General features: G+C 37.8%; 1 protein-coding gene across 1 annotated transcript; it reads right to left on the bottom strand.

Annotated features, from left to right (window-relative positions):
• Nucleotides 1–1,948: 1,948 nt before the first annotated feature.
• Nucleotides 1,949–24,239, bottom strand: LOC131151230 (ras-related protein RIC2). The gene is made up of 2 exons (XM_058102486.1): nucleotides 23,762–24,239; nucleotides 1,949–2,787 (listed from the first exon to the last, which is right to left on the bottom strand). Exons 1-2 carry the CDS (start codon nucleotides 23,980–23,982, stop codon nucleotides 2,355–2,357), a joined length of 654 nt encoding a protein of 217 aa, XP_057958469.1. The 5' UTR covers nucleotides 23,983–24,239; the 3' UTR covers nucleotides 1,949–2,354.
• Nucleotides 24,240–26,882: the final 2,643 nt, after the last annotated feature.

Here is a 26,882-nt window from a genome sequence, read left to right as displayed (position 1 = left end):
CAGGAAAAATGCAGAGGTGTTTCTTTCTACTCCAAACCGTCGACAGTTTCAGTCAGTGCAGGTTACGTATTTTCAAATTGGGGGCCAGTAGATTGGGCTAATTAAAGGGATTTCCTCAGGGAATTGCTATAGGGATTGTTTTGATAGGATCTAAGGTTCCTGTATGTTTAGGGTTTGCATATAATCATTAATTTGTAACCCTAATGTAAGCTTTGAAATTATTCATAATGAAACCAAAGTTGCTACTCCCATAGATGTAGGCAAATTGACAAAACACGTAAATCTTGTGTCTTTTGGTTATGTTCTTATTCTTCTCATTACTAAGTATTTGATTCTTAAGTATATTTCATCATTGAGTGATTGCATTGGTATTTGTTGATTCATTCGTATGTGATTGTGTGCTTCCGCTGCATATCTGTGACGAAGATCAATAGTCCTCATGCTTGGGGCAAAGGAATCATTATTTTAAATCTTCTCAACCCACATGGTTGATCCTAGTTAAATGGTCTATAATAGCATATAGTTGAGAGTAGAATATACTTAGTATGCTAATATGGCCTCTCTTGCCCTTCAAGGGGCACTTTTGATATGTGATTACAACATGATTGAACCAACCTACTCTCTCTTAGAGAGATGCTTCCTTTCACGTGGCTAATACGTACCCATTTTGACCTATTCTCTCTAAAAAAAGGTGCCTCTTTTCACATGGTCAACATGTGAATGATTTAACTTGCTCCCTGTAAGGTGGATGCTCCTTATTAGGTGTTAGGTGCACAAACACGTGATTGACTTTGCCTACTCACCCTTGGATAAGTATTCCCAATCATATAATCAAAACATATTTAGCCTAACCTACTCCACCTTAAGGAGGTGCACCAAATCATATTGTCAATACATAGCTTGCTTAACATTCTCCCTCTTGTAAAGATGTTTCTAGTCACATGGCTAGCACAAGGTAGGCAATGCATGCTCCTCTTAAGAAGATGTTCTCAATTGTGCATGGTCAATATGCAATACATGCAACATGCTCCCTTTGCGGGAAGTTGGTGGTCAGCTCAGCATGTGGCTAACCTGCCGTACTTGTTCTTGGAGAGGTGCCATTGGTTGCATGCTCAATACACAACAATGTGACTAGCCCTCTTGTGTGGAGGTGTTACTGTTCATGTGGCAAGCATGTGATGATGTGATTTGTCCAACACATTTTCAATAAAGACAAAAGACCTAGCATGATTTAGTAAAAAGTCGTTGACCTCCCTAAAATTTCAAATTTTCAAGAACCTCGTCTTCTTTTTGACAAATCTAAATAGAAGTCTGGAATATTTTTAAAGCATTGGCAAGGTTAATGAAAATTTTAAAACCTTAAGAAAGTTTCTGTCTTCTTACCAAATCTCAAGAAAAATCAGTATCTTTTGTTTTTCCAAGATACTTGATATATATCTTTCTCCAACCAAATAAATAAATTTTTTTAAAGAAAAAAATACTTCTTTTTCTTTGAGATAGTTTTCTTCTTTACATTAAAAAAGTATTTTGTTGTGTCCAATTCATACATTTTCTTTCTTTTATCATTTCTGAAATTCATAAAGAGGGATTCACAAAATGATTCACATTAACCACTTGTTGAAGAGATCCCTATTATTGTGATAGAGATTCAACTGCAAAATATATGCAACATGCTTCTTCAGATAAAATGATGTAAAGTAAACGGAAAACATTCATTAACATGTCCTATAAAATTAAAAAATGTCTTATAAAAGAACACAAACCGATGGCGCGTCTTTTAAAACTTATATTTGTGTAAATTTTTTTTAATACACACATAATTTTATATTATATTTTGTCAACTGAATTACTCTCAGGCGTAGGGTGAAAGCAAACACATGATAAAGCAATCCTATAAAAATAATAAATAATAAATAATAAAATAAAATTCTGGATTTAACACAGCATATTTGATATCCTAATGCTGCAACTGTGGTATTACTTAAAAAGCAATCCTATAAAGCCAGCAACTTCTCCAGTAATAATTACTGAAAGTTATATCATATCCATGGCTAGGGCAGTTTCAAATAAATAACTACACGAGACAAGTTGCACAATTCTGATCATGAAATTTCTGACAAAGAAACTAGTAAGAGGAAAAATGAAAGAAAAACCAAAAAAGAATGGAAGGATGGTAGAAACAATTCTACCTATTCTGCTGCTAAAGATCACCACACTACATACTGTAATTGGACACAGCAAATCAATGTCCTAAGAAAACTCCCTTTTCCCGGTTCTCTTCTGGGATGCACCCATGAGAAAATATTACAGGCAGAGAGATGCCAGAAACCCTCAATCCAAAAAACACACGGATTCTAGCTTGAGCAGCATCCAACTTTCTTCAAGGCAGAAACATCATCTTTGACATTTATCTTCTCTCCTTTACCAGGAACGGATGCACCTCCATCCTCTCCTCCTTCAACTGCCTTCTTACTCACGATACGGTATATCTGAGTTAGAACTTCCGCAAATGCATTTTCTACATTCGTTGCTTCCAATGCGGAAGTTTCCATGAAGTAGAGCGATTCTCTCTCAGCAAAGTTCTTCCCATCTTCGGTCGAGACTGCTACAAGGTGACGGAGATCGGATTTGTTCCCAACGAGCATCACGACAATGTTGGGATCTGTATGGTTCCTTAATTCCTTTAACCATCTCTCAACATTCTCAAATGTTGAGTGTCTGGTGACATCGTACACGAGAAGTGCACCTACTGCTCCTCGATAGTAAGCACTCGTGATAGCACGGTACCTATGAAGTCAAGCAGGAAATTAAAATCCATAATTGCTTATCTCTGACAGTTGAAAGGTGAGAAATGAAAGCAACAATCTCAGAATTTGGTGGACTCGATGGAAAACCTGCTGAAGAACTCTTCAATGGTACAAGTCTGAGCCATCAGTGAGATACCTCTTTGGAAGAACTAGAATTCTAATGTTGTATTAGGACCTACGGGCCAGGGGGCAGTCTTAGGTAGACAGTTTCTATGGGGCATATTGAGGTAAAACATTTTATATCTGTTTCAACAAAAAAAAAAAATGTACAATAAAATTTGTACCAATAAAATTTCACTGACATGGCAGTGAACAACAGATGTGCTTTCTATTGCCTCAAAATAAATAAATAAATAAATAAATTGTACAATAAAATTTGGAAGTTACAAGCAGCAGTGAACTCTGCTACTAACAAAGAGCAATTCAATTATTTCATGCACAGCAATGTAAGCATTTTCTACTTCTCATGCTTTAATGGAACTTTAAAATCTTTAAACAGGCATGTACAGCCTGGACCATACCACACAGCATGACAATTCCAACAATCCAATTACATTTTGCTCAACTCACTAAAAAACAGAATGTTGATGAAAACACGCATAAAGATGGCCAGACTTGCAAAATTTTCTGAAAGAAGGATAACCATATCAAATTTTCATACTATCACTGAACAATTATTGCAGGAAGGATTAAGAATGTAAGATTATCCCTGAACAACTAATGTAGCTTAAAGCGCTACCATCTTTTATTTACACTGTAAAAAACAACATAATAACTAAGATTATCCCTGAACAGCTAATGCAACTTAACTTCCCATCCATTATTTCACTGTGAAAAAAACAATAAAAAAACTGAAAATACCAACCTTTCCTGACAGGAAGGATCCACATACCATACAAAGAGCTTGTTTATGGTAGCTTCAAGTAAAAGTGATTTTGAGTGTGTAAAATTAGCTGTAAATTGACATGCAATGATTCAGTAGGGATGTTATTATTTTTCACTCTAAAATCAGCTTTGGAGAAAGAACAGACATGATTTTTGCGACTGATTTTAGGTTCAAAATTAGTTTTTATTTTTTAACTTCACAAAAGTGATTTACTAACCAAATTGTTGATGGCAGCTTTTAATGAAAGTGATTTAGTGACCAATTCAATAAAAAAGCTTGCCTTTTCAATGACCACACAATACAACCCATGTCATAGAGTTCTCAACACACATAAAATCTATGTAAAATAAACTGAGAAAACCAGCACAAACACACAGAAATCTAGGGCATGGGACCATTAGGCATAAGAGATGATTGATTCAATCAAATGAGCTCAAACCATTTTTAATTATTAGATCACAACTTGACCTCAATGCTTAAGTAGTTAAAGTTGTTGGCAAACAATGCCTTCACACCACCCAGCAATGCAGCCTAGTTATTGGTGGATGGGAGGAAAACTAAAAAGAATTGAATCAAGGACCTCCTGATGAGTGCCTCTATATCATGTTAAATAACCCCTTGAGCTTTAGCAGTTGAGCTGTCGGTCAAGAACGTATATCAAGCCTCAACATTAATAAATTGAACATGTCTACAGTAAGGCCTTGTGGCATCAAGAACTAGAATAGGAAAGGATGTGTTGATTAAAAAATTGAAGACAAATGGAAAAATCTCAGATAATAACACTGTAAACTTTAGGCAAGTTAACATGCACTACACCAGCTGAAAAGAGACTTTCCAACTCAAAAACAAATCTAGGTGAAGTAGGAGAAATCCTTAAAAAAGTGAAACCTCAGAAGGTGGAGAGGAAACACACCACGTGAACCCCAGCCCCACCTCAACACCAACCTCAACCCCTTATTCTTTCAAACTTCCAAAAGATCCATAAAAGAAACCACAAATACATAAGAGAACCTTAATGATACTGACTGTTAATTTTCTCTAGTTTTTATGATCCCATCTTATTTAACAAAAAGGCATTTATATCACTTCTTTTTATTATGCGCTCAGAATGTGATAATTGAATCTGAATATTGGAACATCCACTGAGCACGAGGACAAACAATCAGTATCAAAAATCCAAGAGTGGGATAGAAAAATGGACTTAAATAACAAACTAAATTTATAAATTCTAAAAGGATTCCACAACTAAATTCTACAGGTCCTGCCATTCCTGTGGATCTTTATCTGTGTAGGACTGTGTTCTTGGCATCACTTTGGTGACCAGCTAATTATTATTATTTTTAAAATCAATAGAAAGGAATGTCTTTATCTGATCTGCAAAGGGACTGGAAAGCCGCTCTTCATTAATTGTTCTGGCGTTGTTTTTTCATTTCTTTCTAATTTTGTTTGATTTGTGTTTTCTTTCCTTTTTGTCTGGCTCCTATAATGCTCTTACTTCAATCAAGTACCAGAAGAACAGATATGCCAAACTAGACTCAAAAAGGAGACACAACTCATTTCACTAAGATATTTATGGTTATCATGAAGTTATTGCCTGATGGCCACTACCAGATGTAGCTAGGAGAGAGAAATGACAAGTTTTAAATTATATTTACAATTTTAATAACAGAACTATCTAGAAGGAACACAAGTGCAAGGCCCACCAACTTCTGCCCCCATTCCCATCATCATCCCTTTGATTGTCACCACCACCTCCATCAATGCTTAAATCTATGGATATGGAGTATTAGCCTGAATTAAAATCCAGTATCTTAATAATGCTAAATGAAAATATTGATAAAAATAATAAATTAGAAACAAAAATGTACAAAGCCACATTTAAAAAAGATGATGTCAAAACATATATTCTAAATATTTAGAAAGAAACTAACCACCACTTGGGCAACAAAACAAAAACTAACCTTAAGTCCCACAAGGTGGAGTTGATTATATGAATCATTGCCCATTCATGTGATATACACAATATCTTCCGAAGTTGGAGTGCTATCAAATTTTTTTTATTGCCTCAACCCAATTTATTCCTGATTTACTTCTTAACTCCTGCAGCCCCTTATGTCAGCCAAACTAATTCTCATTTAAGAACATTACTAGTACTTATCTTGAAATCTCTAGAATCTGAAACTTCTCTCCATGACTCTTAACTTGGAATCTACTCCACCGATAGTTACCACAATTAACACAATATACACCACAAACAAAATACACCATAGGTTAGGAATAAAAAAATATAATTATCTAAAAAATAAAAACAAGCAAAACGAGTTGAGCAGGGAGAGAAATGAAAACACTGTTAGAGATGGAGCCAGAAGACAGCCAAGAGGGTTGAGTTGGAAAACGCGGTGAATTTAATTTCACGCGGTGCAATTTACGGTGCAATTTATCTCTATTTATCTCTAAAAGACAGCCATGAGGGCTGACTTGGAAAACGGGGTGAATTTAATTTCACGCGGTACAATTTATGGTGCAATTTATCTCTTTGTTGTAACTTCCAATTTGATTGATTTGTATTGATTATGATGTAAATTCCAAGCCTATAAAAGGAGGGCTGTGGAAGATGTAATGTGTAGCACAAGTGTGTGCATATATAGCACAGAGAGAGTGCAGAAGCGTGAAAAGCTTAGAGAAAGCTGAGAGGAAGAAGGGAGGAAGAGAAAGAGAGAGAGAGAGAGAGAGAGAGAATTGTAATATTTTCTAGCGAGATAGTGAATTCTTGGTGTGTGCTCCGTGGACATAGGTTGTTATTGACCGAACCACGTTAAATCTTTGGTATCATTTTGATCTAGATGCTCACAGGTTCCTAACAAGTGGTATCAGAGCCCGATTGGAGCAGAAAAGCCAGATTGGAAGTGATCCCAAAATTTAGAGCTCTGTCCAGTTGAACAAAACTGTCTTTTGAGGCCATCATCGCATTTAGCTCGCCGAGACGAAGAGAAGGGTGCAATTCGGAGCTTGAACGAAGTTCTGTAGAAACCACACGCGCCGCAATGCGCCTTGCCGAAGCAAGATGCCTCTCCACGCACCGTCCACACGCCGGCGAACAGTCCCTCACGCGGTGCACGCGTCTTCTTCACCCGATCCGCCTCGACCCGACCCGGTCCTATACCCGACCCAAACCGAAAAGACACTCAGACCTGGGTAACCCGAGATCCGGTCTAACCTCCACCTCAGCCCCACATCAACAGGCTATTGACACGTCAGCAGGTGGGCCCCACCCTGCCACGCCGCCAATGGGCCCCATCCCCTGCCACGTCAGCAGGTGGACCCCATGGCCACGCCAGCGCCACTTCAGCAAGTGCCACATTAGCAGTGCCACGTCAACATGCTTGACCAAGTTTGCTCAGGCTTGACTGAGCTTTTCGGAGTCGTTTTGGGTCCGTTTTCCGAGCGACTTGAACTATTTCTAAGGTTTTCGATCGTTCCGGATCCAACCGCGCTATCCATTTGAGCTAATTCCATCTTTAGATCAGCGAATCAAGATGTCAAATGAAAAGAGCTCAAAAATAGAAATGTTCAACGGAAACAATTTCGGTTTCTGGAAGATGCAGATAGAAGATTATTTATTTGGAAAGGAATTGCACTTACCGTTAAAGGGTAAGCCAACATCCATGAACGAGGATGAGTAGGAGTTGCTAGATCGAAATGCCCTCGGAGCCATCAGAATGACATTGTCGAAATCTTTGGCATTCAATATCAAGCATATAACATCCACCAAGTCTCTGATGAATGCGCTCTCTAATATGAACGAGTAGCCTTCAGCCGCAAACAAGATACATCTCATGAAAAGACTATTTACGATTAACATATCTACAGGTGAGAGTTTTAGCAAGCATTTGAATAACTTCAATGAGTTAGTTGATCAACTCGCCTCAGTCAGGATAATGTTTGATAATGAGATTCGGGCTCTATTGATTCTCAGTCAGTTGCCTAAAAATTGGAATAGTGTCGTCACTGTCATTAGTAGCTCCACAGGAAAATCGAAACTTGTATACGATAAGGTCGTCAGCATGATTTTGACGGATGAAATAAGAATGCAGCCAAACCATAACTCCAATTCGAGTTCAACCTTGAACATGGAGAGTCAAGGCAAAGGAAACAAGCATAGACGATCAAACAACCGCAGTAGATCTAGGCCCAGACAGTCTCAATCAGGAAATCCTAGAGGTACTCAAGACACAGGTTCTCAGAGCACTAAAGTTATTGAGTGCTGGAACTGTGGAAAGACTGGTCATTACAGGAACCAATGCAGGAGTCAGAATAAAGAATTCGAGACGAGGGCAAAGATAGAAGCAAATATTGCTTTCAAGAATGATGAGATGTTGATCTGCTTTTTGGAAAGCAAGCAGGAGTCTTGGGTCTTAGACTCCGGAGCCTCATTTCATGCCACATGCTGCAGAAATTGCCTAGAGGAGTACACACCAGGTAATTTTGGTGAGATGTACCTTGGCAACGATCAACCTTACGACGTAACCGGCAAGGGAGTTATGAAGATCAATATAAACGGGTCAGTATGGAAGCTGAAGGATGTCAGGTATATTCCAGATCTGAGAAAGAATTTGATCTCAGTTGGTCAGCTGGCAGATGAGAGATACACGACGAAATTCATTGGCAATGAATGGAAAGTTTCAAAGGGTGTACTAACAATTGCGCGAGATAAGAAAAACGGAACACTTTTTCTAACCTCCAATGCCTCCATGTATATTTTAGTTGCTACAGGAAATGACGACAGCAACATCTGGCACCAACGACTTTGTCACATGAGCGAGAAGGGACTCAGAGTGATGCACTCAAAGGAAAATTTGAGTGGTCTACAGTCAGTGTAGGTTGACATGTGTGAGGGTTGTATAGTCAGGAAACAGAAGAGGGTTAGTTTCCAGATAAACACCCATACCCCAAAGAAGAAGGGACTAGAGCTGGTCCACTCAGAATGTGTTGGGACACATCAGCAAAATACCGAGAGTCCTCAGGTGGAGGAACCAGTGGAGCAGCAGCTTCAGAGCTTAGGAGTTCTACTAGGTCCCATATACCAGACAAAAGGTATATTGATTACTTACTTCCTACAGATGGAGGAGTGCCCGAATGCTATGATGAAGCATGTCAGGTGGCAGATACGAGCAAGTGGGAGCTTGCGATCAAGGATGAGATGAAGTTCCTCACCTCCAACAGAATGTGGAAGTTGCCTAAAGGCCTTCACAATAAGTGGGTGTACAGCATTGAAGAGGAGCATGACGGCTCCAGGAGGTACAAGCCTTAGTTGGTAGTCAAAGGTTTTGAGCAGAAGGAAGGGATTGACTACACCGGCATTTTTACACCAGTTGTGAAGATGACAGCTATCAGATTAGTCCACAGGAGTCGAGCAAACAGGAAGATGGTGACTACAGAGAAACTGAAGTTATGTTCAACTTCAATTGGTCTTCATGCTTGAAGACACATATTATGAGCACATCATTTATTCATGATACTCTGGTTGAGGAGGTGTCTCTGTCTCCAAGTGGGAGATTGTTAGAGATGGAGCCAGAAGATAGCCAGGAGGGCTGAGTTGGAAAACGCGGTGAATTTAATTTCACGCGGTGCAATTTATGGTGCAATTTCTCTCTATTTATCTCTTTGTTGTAACTTCCAATTTGATTGATTTGTATTAATTATGATGTAAATTCCAAGCCTATAGAAGGAGGGCTATGGAAGATGTAATGTGTAGTACAGGTGTGTGCATATATAGCACAGAGAGATTGCAGACGCGTGAGAAGCTCAGAGAGAGCTGAGAGGAAGAAGGGAGGAAGAGAGAGAGAGAGAATTGTAATATTTTCCGATGAGATAGTGAATTCTTGGTGTGTGCTCCGTGGACGTAGGTTGTTATTAACTAAACCACGTTAAATCTGTGGTGTCATTTTGATCTGGATGCTCACAGATTCCTAACAAACACTAGATTGATTCCTCCATAATACCTATTTTTGTGCCCTCCACACATATGGATCCTTCTCCATTCCATATTCTTATTGAAGTGAAACAGGAAAGACGAAAAAAAAGCTGACAATAATTCAAAACCTAGATATGTTTACTAGGGTTTGCAGATAAGTAACATAGTTAGGCACATATCTTCCATGCATTTGATTTTTTTAAAATATGAGAAACTATAGTTCAATTTCTCACCTGAACTGGGTGAAGGCAAGTGTAAAATTGATCTTTGCATCACTTTGTTATCCTCACCAATATGGCTATCAAACCCTTGAGGTCACATATTGTTTTTCAAACTAGGTGAATGAGATGTTGACAGGAAAAAGAGAACAAGCTTAAGAAAAAGTTAAGGAAACAATTTCAAGAACTCAAGAATATCATAGTACTAGAGTGAGGACTGAAGAGGAATGAAAAGAAAGAGTACCTAGAACTTCAAGACAAAAAACTTGTAAAAAATCTCAAATTTTATCATTTCCAAAACTCTCAACTTACAAGTGGGTTATCTGAATGCAATTTATTAAAGCTCCTACTACCTAGATTTCAAGTAAACTCATTCACAAGTACTTGACACTGATACGAATTAATATTGGCATTTCAATGAAGCTAACCTCAACTCCCCAATTTAAACTTAACTCAGAAAAGCCAAATTATATTATCCATAGTTTTAAGACCTGGACGGGACCAGCTGGTCAAACTGTGTTGGACCAGAAACCAGTCTGTTTACTTGCCAGGCACAGTGTCAGACTGAAAGTTGAAGCAAACTGGCATCAACCCAGCCAAAATGGGTTAACCCAGCCTGACTTGGCCAGACCCAAAGGACCTGCTGGGTTGACGAGGTCCCTTGTAACAAAAAAGATGTGAAAAATGCCATCAACAGGTTTCGAGGCCCAGACCTACGATAGAAAGACCAATGATGTTGCCAATAAAGCCACTGACCTTTCTAATTCTATTGTTGAACAATGTGTATACATACAAAACATATGTTACATGAATAAATATAAAGACATACAATTTATTCAAACCATAATTTTGTTTATCCTTGAGTAAATTTTTTTTGGATAATGATCCTTAACTAAATTTTTAATTGAATTAAATATTTTTCTCACTACCACTTAAAACTTGTTTTTATTAATAATGAATCTCAAGAATATAATAGAAATAATAAGAAAAATAAAACAAAAATTATCTTGGATGTTCCTAATAACTATTTTTAATTCTAATTAACTAAGAGGTTATTATGATCAGCATCTGTATTATTACTACTACTACTACTATATATCACTGATTCGACCACCCTTTTTGACCCACCAGTTTAACCAGTCCAACCACACTGGCTGGCTTTACCAGGTTGGTCAAGGGTCCAGGTTTTAAAGCCATGATGTCAGCAAACTGCATACTAATTCTGTTCTACAATAATACAAACTATAGCAAACTATAGCAGCATCAGTACAGCAACAACTTGCTAAAAGAATCAGCTCATTGACTTCATGACTTATGAAAAATATTGAAAAAGCTAAGCCCATCCCACATATAGATGATAATATTAACAATACAGTGACTATAACAAATAAATCAAATACTCCGATGAAAGACCAAGGGCATTAGAAGTCATACTAAGTTCTAGCCTCTGGGTAGCCTCATTTAATGGATTAAATGGAATACCCAGTTCCTAGATAACAGCAAGCAACAAAATTGTTGTGATACGAAATTAAATCACTCATTTTCGACGAGATGAAGAGTTTTCCTATTAAAAAAAATGAACCTATTTTAATTATTTCTTTTGCTTTTTTTTATAAATACACCTATCAACTCCATGTATCCAGCATATTGAAACTTCAATGAAACATCACCAAGATAAAGAATCAGATTATAATTTAGCACATGTAAAGAAGCAATTACAGTTTTCTAGTGAAGGAAGCAATTTTTTTAATATTAAAAGAAATATAATGTTTGACAAATAGTTGTTGAGGGTGCACTAATTCATAAAAGGGTAAATGAGGCTTTGGCACAAGGCACAGGGCATAGTTATAGGCACACAGCTATGGAAAATGGAGTGCACATTTAATATAATTGTGTATAAAAAGCTTATATAATAAATGTTATTCAGTAAACCAACGATCTCTAATATTCATACAAACAGTACATGTGAATTTCCAGTCTATGCTCTAGTAGGGCACAATCAATAAAATCAGTGCAAAAGGATCAGTAGTGTGTACATCCAGGTATTAAGAGAAAAGGCGGAAGATACAAAGGGAATGATGAGGCAGGCATCATCCACTAATCAAAGAACATAAAATAATAAACAAAATAAAAAGAACAAAACAAGGAAAGGACAACTAATGAAAAGCAACTCTACAGTCCCTCTAATCAAAGAAATTCTCAAGAAAAAACATGGGCAGAAACCAAAAAAGACACCAAGAAGACCACCTTAAACCATAAAAGATCAACAGGAATAGTAGAACCATTGAATATTCTAGCATTGTGCTCTGACCAATTGCCAAAACTCTCTACAAAAGTAGCACTTCTCCATAGCCTTTCTCTCATCCCTTTACCATTAGCCCTAAAAGAAAGGAGACTTTCATTATATAAAGACGAAGGACATGCCCAATGCTCCCCAGTAACACCAAAAAGTTTGTTCCAAATTTTTCCCACAAAAAGGCCAATGCAAGAACAGATAAACTATCTCCCCACTCTGATAACAAAGCATGCACGCACATTAGGAGATAAAGGTTGGCCTCCTCTTTAAAAGATAATTAGTATTGATTCATCCAGGACTGCAATCCATGTAAATGCCTTGATTTTGGGAGAATTATAAATTTCCAAATAAAAGATTCAAAAGAATGCAAATAGAGAGGAACGACTTTAGGTTTTATACTGTGTTGGCTGATTGGAAATCATCAAATTTTGGCAGCAGCGTTGATGGATAATGAGGTGGCGGAAGATGCTTGAAGGAGAGGAAGACATGGAAGTGTCCTATAGTTATATTTTGAAAATAAGACCATGATCAAGTTAGTCAGAAGTCTCATTTAGCATAGTAAAAATCAGAAGCGAGGAGGACAACAAATATCCTCATGGATCCTTAACTTCTCCAACAATAGCTCATAATCGCCTGCTGGCAGTGCATCCATCTAGCTCATCATTATACTACAAATCACCTCCTCCCTCTTCAGCATTCAAGAAACCTGTCTTGTAATTCTCAGGGTCCCTGCCAAAGGATGATGCACTTCTGCAAAAATTTTCCTTGGTGGAACCTCCTAGCTCCTGCTACATTGAACCACTGCTTCCATCATCAAAAGCTCAGAATGTCACATTCCCCCTTCAATGCCCCACACAATTCCATCACATCAGTCTGAAGGTTCACCTCACCAGCTCACAACCCAAATTCTGACCAGAATCAAGAAAGTCCAATGCAAGATCTTCCTTGTGAGTGGTTCAATCAAGAGTTGGGCAGTTACTGCTTCAACAGGCAAGTCTCCAGCCCCTACAGCAGAATTTGATGGTTTAATAGACTCCTCCCTACGACTCTGCTAAACTCTAATAGACTGTTTACCCCCAATTTTATTAATATTAATGTCAAGAATTTCACTTGTGAGTTTGTCCCACATTGAAAAAATATAGTGAAGGATGGGTGCTTATACACATGATGGGGCCCAAGACCTAATAGCTTAAGCTTTTCAGTCAAGTTGGGCTCGAGTGTTTGTGCATGTGTTCCTGCAAGATCAACTTGATCTCGTAGAAGAGGAGTGATGGATCCTACGAAGGCTACTCCCGTAGATGAGTGGACTCCCATGGTTTCATGCCCTTTCCCTGTTAGGATCCTGTGAGCAACCAGAAAATTATGAACACCAGAAATTTACGTGATTCGGTCAAGATCGACCTACGTCCACGGAGCACACCACAAATTCACTAAAACAGCCGGAAAAATACAACTCTGTAGATGAGTGGACTCCCATGGTTTCATGCTCTTTCCTTGTTAGGACCCTGTAAGCAAACATAAAATTATGAATACCAGAAATTTACGTGGTTCGGTCAAGATCGACCTACGTCCACAGAGCACACCACAAATTAACTAAAACCGCCGGAAAAATACAACTCTCTTCTTCCTCTCACTCTCTTCCTCCTCTCTTTCTTCTCTCTGCTCTTTATATTTTTCACAACTCTCCACAGCTCTCTATTTATAGGGCTGATAATTAATTACAATTTAAATACAATAAATCAAAAAAAGAGAAGTTTCATCCATTTTAATTAAATGGTGAATAACAGCTCCAGCTTGCAACGCGTCTCCTGGCTTTAGCTACAACAATCTCCCACTTGGAGACGGAGACGCCTCCTCAATCAGTATCATGAATAAATGATGTGCTCAAAATATGTCTTCAGGCATGAAGACCAATTGAAGTTGAACACAACTTCAGCTTCTCTGTAGTCATCACCTTAGTTAATATATCTGCCGGATTTCTGTTACCTTGGATTTTTTCAAGTGTTAACACGCCATCTTCTATCAAAGATCTAACGAAGTGATAACGCAATCTAATATGCTTAGTTCTTGAATGAAATGCGGAGTTCTTTGCTAGATGTATTGCACTCTGACTATCACTGTACAAAACATTCCTCTCCTGCTTTAATCCAAGCTCCGTTAACAAACCTTGAAGTCAAATCATCTCTTTACTGGCTATCATTGCTACATACTCAGCTTATGTAGTTGATAAAACAACAATCTTCTGTATTTGTGACATCCAACTAACAGTTGTTGTGCCAACAGTGAATATATACCCGATGGTGCTTCTGCGATGATCAATTTTACCTGCAAAATCAGTATCTACAAATCCTTAGATTTTCAAATCACTTTTGCCGAAACATAGGCACTTATCAATAGTGCCACGTAGATATCTCAAAATTTACTTCACTGCTTCCCAATGTGTCTTCCCTGGATTTGACATATACCTGCTGACAACTCCCATTGCTTGGCCAATATCTGGTCTGGTACCAACCATAGCATACATTAGACTTCCAACAGCTGAGGCGTATGGTACCTTAGTCATGAAGTTTTTCTCTTCATTTGTTTGAGGAGACTGATCCTTTGAGAGACGAAAATGACTTGCCAATGGTGTATTTATAGCCTTGGCGCTGCTCATGTTAAACCTCTGTAAAATACGGCTGATGTACTCTAACTGAGATAACTGCAACGTCCCTTGTTGCTTATCTCTAAAGATCCGCATCTCAAGAATCTACTTTGCAGGACCCAAGTCTTTCATATTAAATTCCTCTAACAATTGCAAATTCAATTTTTTGATCTCTTCTATATATCTGATCCTGCAACTAGCATATCATCAACATATAACAATAGGATAATATAGCTAGTACGATACCTTTTGAAGTAGCAATAGTGGTCGGCATTGCACTTCTAAAAATTGTTCCTCTGCATATAGCTGTCAAATTTCTTGTACCACTGTCTAGGAGCTTGTTTCAGACCATACAAACTCTTTTTCAATTTGCATACAAGATTCTCTTTACCTTTTACTGAGAAACCTTTTGGTTGTTGCATATAAATTTCCTCATCAAGATTACCATGAAGAAATGTCGTCTTCACGTCCAACTACTCAAGATGTAAACCCTTTGAGGCAACAATACTCAAAACAGATCTGATGGTTGTCAACTTGACAACTGGTGCAAAAATATCAATGTAATCAATTCCTTCCTTCTGTTCAAAACCTTTGACTACTAACCGAGCTTTATATCTCTTGGATCCATCATGCTCTTCTTTAATCCTGTATACCCATTAGTTGTGAAGAGCCTTCTTACCATTGGGCAACTTAACTAGTTTCCATGTTTTATTGGAGTTAAGAGACTTCATCTCGTCTTTCCTTGCAAGCTCTCGCTTGCTTGAATCTCTTGCCTGACATGCTTCAACATAGTATTCAGGTTCTCTTCCATCTGTAAGAAGTAAATGGTTCACATACCTCCTGTTTGGTACATGTTGCCGAGAAGATCTCCTAAGCTCTGGTGCTGGAGTAGGAGGTAGTGGTGCAACAATCTACTCCACATGTTCCTCTGCCTGAGGAATCTCGGTATTCTGCTGAGGATTATCAGTGTTCTGCTGACGTGTCCTTACACCTTCTAAAACATCATCCACGTCTACAAAGGTTGTTTCAAACTCTGTAGACTCTGTTGTGTGTCTATCTTTGCACATCACCTTTCCATCAAAAATCACATCTCTGCTTTTGATCACCCTTTTGTTTTCATCATCCCAAATGCGATATCCATATTCATCTCCACCATAACCGATAAAAGTGCATTTTCGGGATTTCGGATCCAACTTATTTCTAACATGATCATTGATATGTACATATGCAACACAACCAAAAACTTTCAACTGTGAAAGTTTTACCTCTTTGTTACTCCAAACTTCTTCAGGTAGACTATAGTCCAATGGTACTGATGGACTCCTGTTAATCAAATAAGCTGCTGTGTTGACTGCTTCTGCCCAAAACATCTTTGACAAGCCTAACTGCATACGCATGCTTCTGGTTTTTTTCTGTCAACGTTCTGTTCATCTGCTCGGCTACGCCTTTGTGTTGAAACGTACCTAACATAGTTCTTTCCATTCTGATACCATGCTCATAACAGAATTTCTTGAACTCGGCGTCAACATACTCACCACCGTTATCTGTTCTCAGCTTCTTAATTTTCAAACCAATTTCGCTTTCTACCATTGGTTTCAAAATTTAAAAGCATCAAAAACATTAGATTTATACTTCAGGAAGTAAACTCATACCTTTCGTGAATGATCATCGATAAACGTGACAAAGTAATGCTTCCCACCTGTGGACAAAATGGTTGTTAGTCCCCATACATCTGAATGGACTAGCTCAAGTCTCTCCTTCTTTGGGATACTGATGTTTGTCTAAAAACTGACTCTCTTCTGTTTTCCAAATATGCAATCCTCACATGGGTCAATCTTCACTAACTGTAACAACACCATTCCAACTTTCGAGCAACTAACTGAGAATCAGTAGGGCATGAATCTCTTTATCAAATGTTATCCCGACTGAGGCGAGTTGATCCGACAACTCGTTGAAATTGTTCAAATATCTACTAAAACTTTCACCTGCAGACATGCTCATAGTAAATAATTTTTTCATGAGATGTACCTTGTTAGCGGCTGATGGATGCTCATACATATTAGAAAGTGCATCCATCAGAGACTTGGTGGATGATACATGCTTGATATTGAATGCCACAGACTTTAACAACGTCATTCTGATGGCTCCGAAAGCTTTTCGATCAAGCAACTCCAACTCATCCTCGTTCATAGATGTTGGCTTATCTTTCAATGGTAAGTGCAATTCCTTCCCAAACAAATAATCTTCTATCTGCATCTTTCAGAAACCAAAATTTTTGTCATTGAACATTTTGATCTTTGAGCTCTTTTCATTCGACATCTCGATTCGCTGATCTAGAGATGGAATTAGCTCAAATGGATAGCACGATTGGATCCAGAACGGTTGAAAACCTTAGAAATGGTTCAAGTCGTTTGAAAAACAGACCCAAAATGACTCCAAAAAGCTCGGTCAAAGATCAGGTCAAACTTGATCAAACTGGTCAACACTGATGTGGCACGCTGATGTGCCAGTGCTAGCGTGGCACGCTGATGTGCCAATGCTAGCGTGGCACGCTAACATGGCACTGGGGTTCACCTACTGACGTGGCATAGCTGACGTATCAGTGGGGTCCACCTGCTGGCGCAGCAAATGTCGTGGCAGCTGACTCGGCGCTAACAGGGCGCCACTGACGTGGCCGGGTCTGGAGCGGGCCGGGTCAGATACTGATTCGGGTCGGGTGCGGATCAGGTCTTGGGTTGGTCCGGCCTGTGTGAGTATCCAGGTTGGGTCGGCGGGTCAGAGTCAGGTTGCCAGGTCAGTCTAAGGCGGTCCGGGCGAGTAAGACGTGTGGGGCGCATGAATGGTAGGTCACTGGCGCGTGACGAGGCATCCTACTCCAGCAAAGCGCATGTTGGCGCGTGTAGCTTCGTTTGAGCTCCTTTCGAGCTACGGTTTGCACCGTTGGCTTCGTCTCGATGAGGTGAAGGTGATGGTGGCCTCAAAATTCAATTTCGAGCCACTGGACAGAACTCTGATTTCGGTGAATACTCCGATCTGATCTTTCTGCTCCAACCGGGCTCTGATACCACTTGTTAGGACCCTATGAACAACCAGAAAATTATGAACACCAAAAGTTTACGTGGTTCGGTTAAGATCGACCTACGTCCACAAAGCACACCACAAATTCACTAAAACTGCCAGAAAAATACAACTCTCTTCTTCCTCTCACTCTCTTCCTCCTCTCTTTCTTCTCTCTGCTCTCTATATTTTTCACAACTCTCCATAGCTCTCTATTTATAGGGCTGATAATTAATTACAATTTAAATACAATCAATCAAAAAAGAGAAGTTTCATCCATTTAAATTAAATGGTGGATAACAGCTCCAGCTTGCAACGCGTCTCCAGCTCAGCGTCTCCTAGCTCCAGCTACAACATTCCCATGGTTGAGTAATGGCTCCTAATTGGTTGCATGACAAGTAATGGCTTCCGTTCAAAGGGGAGTGGTTGGAACTCACAAGTGAGGGGGAGATTGTTGAAATTTCCACTTGTAAGTTTGTCTCACATTGGAAAAAAATGAAAAATATAGTAGGGATAGGTACTTATACACATGGTTGGGTCCAAGACCTGATGGCTTAAGCTTTTGGGTCAAGTTGGAGCTCATCCATGTGTATCAAGCCGGCCCATGAGGACTCCCCTTGTCTTAACACTTTAGAATAGAAATCAAACATCCATAGTCATTTGCCAAGGATCCTAAGTTCACTATCAACCATAAGTTCTTCAGTTGCATTGTAATCCACCCATACTCTTCCTCCAGCACAATGATGAAAGTGGACCTCTCGCAAGCAAACTCAAAATATGACGTGTTACTTGGTATCCCCAAACAATTTCAAATAAAAAACTTTCAGCCAGCCATTATTCTAAGCCAAAATATATCTTCAACAAAGTTTTCATCCTCCGCAAATTATGGAATTCATCAATTGGGGATCTTCTCTCTATTAGATTTTCTTTCCCTTGGTAGAAAGAACTTTCTATTTGCAGCTTGAGTAATCTTAGGCAAGGCCTTTATCGGATGCTTGAACAATAGAGGTTTGCCACCACTATTTTACCCTTGTAAAGAAAGGTAAGTAAGTAGGAGAAGTTGGCTAGTTATTTCCTTTTTTACATGACATCTCAAGTGTGCCTTTTTTTGTGTAGGTGACTAGTGCAAAGGTACAAATCTTGGAACCTAGGCACACCGCATACCTTAAACAACTTTGAGATGAAGGTTAATGCACTCATATATAATCAAGGTAAGACTACTGCCAAAACTAATAGTTCACCTTGATAAAAATTAGCCAGTCATAGCGCACACATTTTTTCGTTTTGTGTCATTAAAAATGAGACATCTAGAGATAAAAAGTTCAATTTCAAGTCGCATGATCCACTGTAGAAGTTGGAAAGCATAAAACTTCACTTGATCCTATCTTCCTATGCTAAGAAAGCACTTTTCAAGGTTGAGGCCTCAAAGAAACAAGAAAAGTATTGAAACATACAGAGCAGGTTCTCTCTGTTTTGTAATGTAGTTTGATGGTTTGAAAGGAAAAAAGGAGTTATGGGCCCATATCCCATGGCACCATTGAAATGTTAAGAGCAGGAGGAAGGAACCAGTGTGTTGGGGATACTTGACCCAAAAAATGTAAAGTCGCCCAATTTTTTGAGACTTGAGAATTTTGGCTTGCACTTCACTAGGATGCTTTCAGAAGTGAGTGAATAGCGAATGACAATTGAAGTAGCAGGATTCTTGGTTAACTTTAGGAAATAGGTGTATAACCATAATTGTAACATCCAAAAGGGCCAAAGTCAATCTCACAGTAATGAAACCCCATATTAATAGAAGAACATGGTTTTGTCCATTAATAAGTTGGACTTTACATGGCATGATCTAATATAAGTTTGGTATAGAACCGTGAGGGATTCAAACTTTCTAAAGATAATGTCAAAGGTGGAAAACCTTGTAGGTATTTTTAACCATCTGTGACATAAAAATGTCACAATTCTAATGCCATTTATTCCTACCTTTGTGTGGGGCAATGTAACCCCAGATGCATTTCCAGTGCCTTCTATTCCACCCCCTTGTGATGGAATAGTCTAACCCAGGGCAGTACCATTATAAACCAATAGGCATAGTTGTGAGCGGATGTATGTAAAAATAAACAACAATTAAGCCACCACAAATAGAGTTCAAAATTCAAATAGAAGTAGAATCTACTTTACACTTCACATACTACAAACTGAAAAATGTTATGCTTATGCCATTTTACTTGTTTAGATCTATGAGTACAAGAGAAAATAATAATGCCCATGACAAGGTTACAGTATTAACATAGATAAAGTTCCATTTGAGATTAACAACTCATCTAAGCCAGCTTCTACAAAGTACAAACATGAAAGAACACAAAGAAGGACAATAAGCCAAGCCATAGGAAGATCCTTGTCAGAGACTAACTCAGAAGAATAGAATCAGCGGTTGTTGTGTTTAATTAATTAGTTTATTATGAGTGTCTAGTCTGATTAGTAGTAGGATTATGCATATTTGGAGTTGTTTTCCTATAATATTTATGCATTTTAGAGGAAGGAGCAATTTTTGTTATTATAGGCTTTCTTATAAATAGCATGTGAAAACCATGTAAGACGTGGTTTTTGATGAATTTGAATTGAAGCGAACGTGTGATTTCTCATCTTCTATCTCCTTCCTTCATTTTCTTCTTCCTTCTTGCTCTTCCCCTCTCATATCCTTTCTCTCTCCAATTATATGTTGGCTCTAATTTCATGATGCTGTCCTGCATCATTTGGTATCAAAGCCCAAACACGATCTCCGTTCTTCCATTCCTTCACTACCTTCTTCCTCTTCCCCTCTCCTCTCCTTTATCTCTCCAAATTATATGTTGGCTCTAATACAATAATGCTGTCCTGCATCATCCTGCGTCATTTGGTGTCAGAGCCCCAACATGATCTCTATTTTTCCATTTCAGTTCCCCATTTTCCTTCCAATCATTCTCTCTCTCTCTCTCTGGTTCTGAATTTCTAATCCTTCTCTTAATTTCCTCTCTTGTCCCTTCTTCTATCTCGTTCTTATTTTCTCTTCTTTATTCTATGCCTGTCCCTCAATTCTATTTCTTTAATTATGTTTCTCCTTACTAATTTTATCCCTTAATTCTCTTCTTCTCTCTTTTCTTCCCTGTCTTCTCTGTAATATCTTCTATTTCTCTATCTCCTAATCTCCCATCTTGAAACTATCCAGGATTCAAATCGCAACCCCAGATATCAGTCCCTTCAATCATCCTCTCTGCTCTGAACTTTCAGCCAAAAAAAAAAAACCTGCAACTTCTATCCGAAATTACAGTTTTGCCAGTGTCACTCATATTTCAAACACCTCTTTGCTGGAAGAATTCCATAACACTGTCCATACCAGAAACCACCAAAACCAGCAGGAGTTCATTGCTGTCCAACCACACATGTGGCCTGACATGCCGGTAGAAGACTTCCCAGCCATCGGCCCTCCAAAATCCCTAATTTCCTCTACTTTTTTCCATCACATCACCACTACCATTGAACTTGGCATCCTCTAATCTTCCTTTGTGCCAAATCTCATTGCCAGAAATTTGCTGCCAGCAACTCACATGCTGGCAAGGTACGTGGAAAAATTTCCCCTGTTCTGCAACTTCCAAAACTGTAAAATATATACTTCCAACTACTTTATTTTGATTTTTCCTGAAAAAAATAAAAACCTGAAAAATTCTGAAGATTTTCAAGAGGAAGTTGATTATGAAGCTGGTAAGCATTTTGAGGGATTGACCAGCACTGCAATCACCTGACTCAGACCAAATTGCTGTCATTTGTACAAGGTTTATATGTGATCCACCAACCTTTCAAAATCTGAAACCGAATTTATTCCAACTGGAGGAGATTTGACGTAGGGACAAGAAGCTGAACCATGGGTAGACCCTTGTTGGAGCCTAATTCAAAAGAATTGGATCAAGGGTTCAATTAATTAGTTTATTATGTGTATTTCGTTCAGTCAGTAGTAAGATTATGTGGACTTGGGGTTGGTTTGTTATCTTTGTGTATTTTTAGGGGTTTGTTTGTAATTTCATTTCATGGATCTTTAGGGGTATATGTGTAATTTCTCGTATTATAAACTTTCTTATAAATAATGTGGCAATAGGAATTCCAATTCCCTAGCATTCATAATGGAGTTTGGGGCTTTCAAACTCTCGTTCGAACTTTGCCGACCAATAGATAGTGACAAATAGGAATAACCGAACTGAAGAAGCATTCCTGTGACCTGGTCATATGAATGGTTTATGTCGTAGTGTGTGAAAAGTGGCTTTCTTTTTATTTTAGGGATGTCGCTAAGTGTCTAACTCTATTGATCATAGTTCCCTCTATAGGTTCAAATTCTGTCCCCGCCTAAGAGCTTGAGATGCATTTTTGGTACTGGACAAGCTCTCAGGGGGTCGACCCTTGTTTACAGAGCATAGATTCTGCTTTCTTTTCTTCCCTCTTCCTTCTTCTATCCTCTTCCCCTCTCCTCTATCTCTCCCAAATTATGTGTTGGCTGTAATTCCATGATGCTATCTTGCATCACTACGCATTACCAAATGTCATCACTAGGTATGTTTATTTCAGTGGCTAAAATTTATGGAACTGGACTCAATTGAATAGTATTGAACTAGCTACGACAATTATCCTATTTCATGTTTGGAACTTTGGTTTTTCATGTATAAAGGACAGATTAACCATTTAAAAGATCAAAACAATGAAAAGAACACTGACCAGAAAAAGTAATAACAAAGGGCAGTTTAGTATTTTATTACTTAGCCACTCCTAGCCTGTGGAAAAGGACTGGGCAGCCTCGTGTCATGTAGATGGGCGAAGGCCCTCCCTCTTGGCCAGTCCTACCCCACTACTTTGTTGCACCAAAGCTAGGCTAAGGATGCTTATCCTAGCCTAGCCACCAAAACAAACACACTCTTCCTCCATAAGAACCACTCAGGTTTCTAGTATCATGATATCCGCATCGGGCATTTGTGAGTGTGTTGTGTGTTAGAAAGAGTGGCAGGATATTCTTTACTTTGAGTTGAGGGGAACAAATCCTTTGAGAAATCCAGTAGACCAACCGCAAACTGATCATCAAAACAAAATCTCTCAAATTAGCTGAGATGGTGATTGGCATCTAGCGGAGAAGTCATGGAAGTGGAAGTATATGGCCAAACAGCCTTTGAGTTCCCACTTGTTTCTAAATCCATGTTGGGCTATTGTAACTATTAACCAAAGAGAAGCACAAGAAACTTAATAACAAGGGTTACAGACTTGTAGTTCGTCAAAAAGCAAGCTTCAGTATGACACGCAACAAACATAAACTTAATTTACCTCCAAGGACATCATAAAGAGTGCAAAAATACCCTAATTCAGTAAATTATACATATAGAGCCCACTATAGCATCAGCAACGCTAAGGAAATATGATTTTCAGTCAATACCAGCAAGACCAAATCTGGCGGGCTTAAAACCCTTCAGATCTCAAACACATCTCAGAAATTCAAAAGCACCAGAACGAACAACCATATATGCACCAGAGAAGCATCCCGATGCCAACAAAAGCTTCACTAAGAAAGGAGCAACAGAGGAAACAAAATACCAAAACCCATCTCGAAATTTTTTTTCTAAAATCTAAAACCTCTTTTAAGTTCAGATCTCAAACACTCAAATCCATATAAGAATTTTACTCATCAATTATCACTACAAGCATCCCAGCACGAAATTAACTAAAACCCTCGTCATAACCACTCCAAGCAGTTAACCATCTACCAAGAAAAAACAAAGCACCCAAGATGGATAAAAATTTCAAATCGCCTCGAACACAAAGCTCAAGAAATACCCAGATGAGAAAAGGCAAAGATGCAGAAGAAAGAAAACCTTTCTTGGCCAGCAGTGTCCCAAATCTGGGCTTTGATGACCTTGCCATCAACATTCAAGCTGCGAGTAGCGAACTCAACCCCAATAGTAGACTTGGACTCAAGGTTGAACTCGTTCTTGGTGAACCTGGAGAGCAAATTGGACTTCCCCACACCAGAGTCCCCAATCAAGACTACCTTGAACAGATAATCGTAGTCGTCTTCAGCTCTGTACCCCGCCATTGCTATAGTTCTTTTTTCTTCTTCTCTGCAAAACCCTGAGGTGGCAGTGAGTAAAGTAATGCGTGTGGGTGCGTGTGTGTGCGCGCGCGCGTTTGCGTGAGAGAGAGAGAGAGCGCAAGTGGAGTTTTTGTCTGTCTTCTTAATATGGAAGTGTTGAAAAAAGCGCGAGAAATGAAGTGTGAAAGCAAAAATTCCTTCACGAGTACAGACAGAGCACCTCGGGGATTGCGATTATCGTGAATTATTTTCTGAGATTCAAACTAATAATACCTGGTATTTTCCTTAAAATTCAAAACTACTCAGTACTGAGCTGTTACTTCCGTTCGTTTGCTAATCCTAATTTACTATTGCTGGTGATAATGACAAATCTTTTAAACGGACCTATTTTTTTTGTTTCTTTTAAATTCAAATTTAAATATACGTTTAATAGTACGTTATGTTTGGGACACCAAAATAAAATTAAAGAAATTATTATTTTTATATTTTGATGGACTTTTTAATTGAAAAACATTTTCTCATTAAAAATAAACTTTTTTTATTTTAAGATAATTTGAAATTTTGAAATATAATTTAGTAAAAACAACAAAATTGATAATTTAAAATTCTCTATTGAGTAATAAAATTTTAAAATATTAAATTTAGTTAAATCTATAATAAATATTCAAATAATTAAATTTTAAAAATATAAATACTATTGGAATGTTTCAAAGAAAAATGTATTAGTTATAAATGATTATAAATTAATTACTTGACTAATCAACAATTAATTTCTAAATTTTTAAAATATTAAACCTCTTCCTAAGCCCTCCTCAACTATTCCCACCATTTTATTCCATTATATTTTAAATTCATATAAATTGAAATCTAAATACATAAATCCATGCATGCTTGTAAATACTACCTTAAAAAATATTTGCTTATAAATTGAATGAACAAAATAAAATAATTAAATAATTTACCTCCACATCAAAATGATGATTTTGGGAATTTTAAGTATATATTAATCTATTGAATTTTAAACAAATATATTAATTTTTTTCCTATTTTTAATTAAATAATTTGCCTTGACATCAAAATGATGATTTTGGGAATTCAAAGTACATATTAATCTATTAAATTTCAAACAAATATGTAGTAACCTGAAAAAAATATTATTATTGTTATTAATAAATTAATTGATTAAATAAACAAATAAAATGAATAGTATGAAAGAAAAAAATTAATTGGAATAAATATATATATATATATATATATATTTGTAAGTTTAATATAATATATATAGGTTAAAGTATAATATACATAAATATATTTGTAAAGCTTCTTTCAGAAGTCCATCAAATTTCAAATTGAATTGGCAGACTGCGCCTCTCTCAATCTCTCTGACTTCTCGTCCCTCTCCTCATGCCACCTACTCTCTCTCCTTATTTTCTCAGCAAATATTCGGCCGATCGAAAAACGGAATATACCGTTGGGTTCCTATCTCTGCCACTGACATTCTTACCGAGTGAATTTTTCATAGGAGCATTGTAGGCACCACTCCTGGGTTAAGGTATACTCCCTCTCTTTCCTCAATTTTTCCTTAAATTTTCAGCTAAATCGACGATCAGACACTACCACAGAATCCTAGTCTCGGTCGTCGTCATTTTAGTAGGAGCAAATTTTTAATTTAAGGGTCCTAGGCACCACTTCAAAGTGAGGGTGAGATTTAAAGAATTAAAACAACTGGTTGTTTTTGGGAGTTTAATTATTTATTTTGAATTTATGGACTTAGGAAATGTTAAAATAGTATTTTATTTAGGGTTGATTTGATTGAACTCGGGTTATTGAATCAAGGTTCAGATGAGTACTACAGGCCTCATTTCGGGCGTCCCTGTGGGCATAATTTAGGAAAGCAAGTAAGGGGAATAGATTAAGTCAATAGTTTTTTATGAATTTACCGGTTTAAATGGAAAATATATATGTTTATATTTGTATATGATTATCAGGTAAGTTTTAAAAGAAATGTCAATCGTTTGAACTGTGATTTTTAAGCCTATAGCTATAGTTATTATTTGTGAAAATGGAATGATTAAAGTTGAGAGTTTTCTGGAAATTTTGGAAATAATTTGATGTGTATCTTCAATAAAAAAGATGATGAATATGCGTTGGCTTACTATTTTAATAAGATATAATTATGCTTATTATTTGAAATGTGTGGCATGAGTAAAATGAAAATACTGAGTTGAGTTGTGATATATATATATATATATATATATATATATATGTATGACATGTTGGAAATACTGAAATGTATAGGGATTATTTGCATGTGTATTGTTAATCAGAGTTGAATGTGAATGTTAAATTGCAATGTATGATTTGAGAACTCCGGTGGATCATAGTGAGGCACAATACTATTGCACGTGATTTTTGACAGAGATTAGTGCACCCACACGTATCGTGGAGAGTGTGGAGACGGGATGGTTGATTGTGTTGTGTAGGGTAGAGATTCCCCTTAGAGTTTAGACTAGTGTGGGGAAGCCAATCTAACCTATAGACTAAAGAGGTTGTTTTCTTATTTAACTTTGGTGGGCCGACCTATGACAACCCGAATAATAATGGGATTTAAATAATAAAGAGGAAGGGAAATGGAAATAGTAACAGAGCGTTCGTCGACGACACTGCACTTTCTAAGGAATAACCGAAGGAAATCATCAGGGTCTCGTTGACAAACACAGGAGATTCATCGACGAGGGTATAAGAGGACCTCGTCAACAAAGACAGGATTCATGGACGAGGAAATACTGAGAGAGGTTTTGAGCAGTCTAAATTTTGTCGACGATGAGTGGGTTTCGTCGACGAGATGACATAGCTCGTCGACGAATCTAGTCCTATAAATATCAAAAACCTGGAATTTAACT

The sequence above is a fragment of the Malania oleifera genome, chromosome 1, assembly GCF_029873635.1.
Source record: "Malania oleifera isolate guangnan ecotype guangnan chromosome 1, ASM2987363v1, whole genome shotgun sequence".
NCBI classification, from domain to species: Eukaryota; Viridiplantae; Streptophyta; class Magnoliopsida; order Santalales; family Ximeniaceae; genus Malania; species Malania oleifera.
Note: the sequence above shows the minus strand (reverse complement) of the source record. Positions and strands in the feature narration are given on the sequence as shown.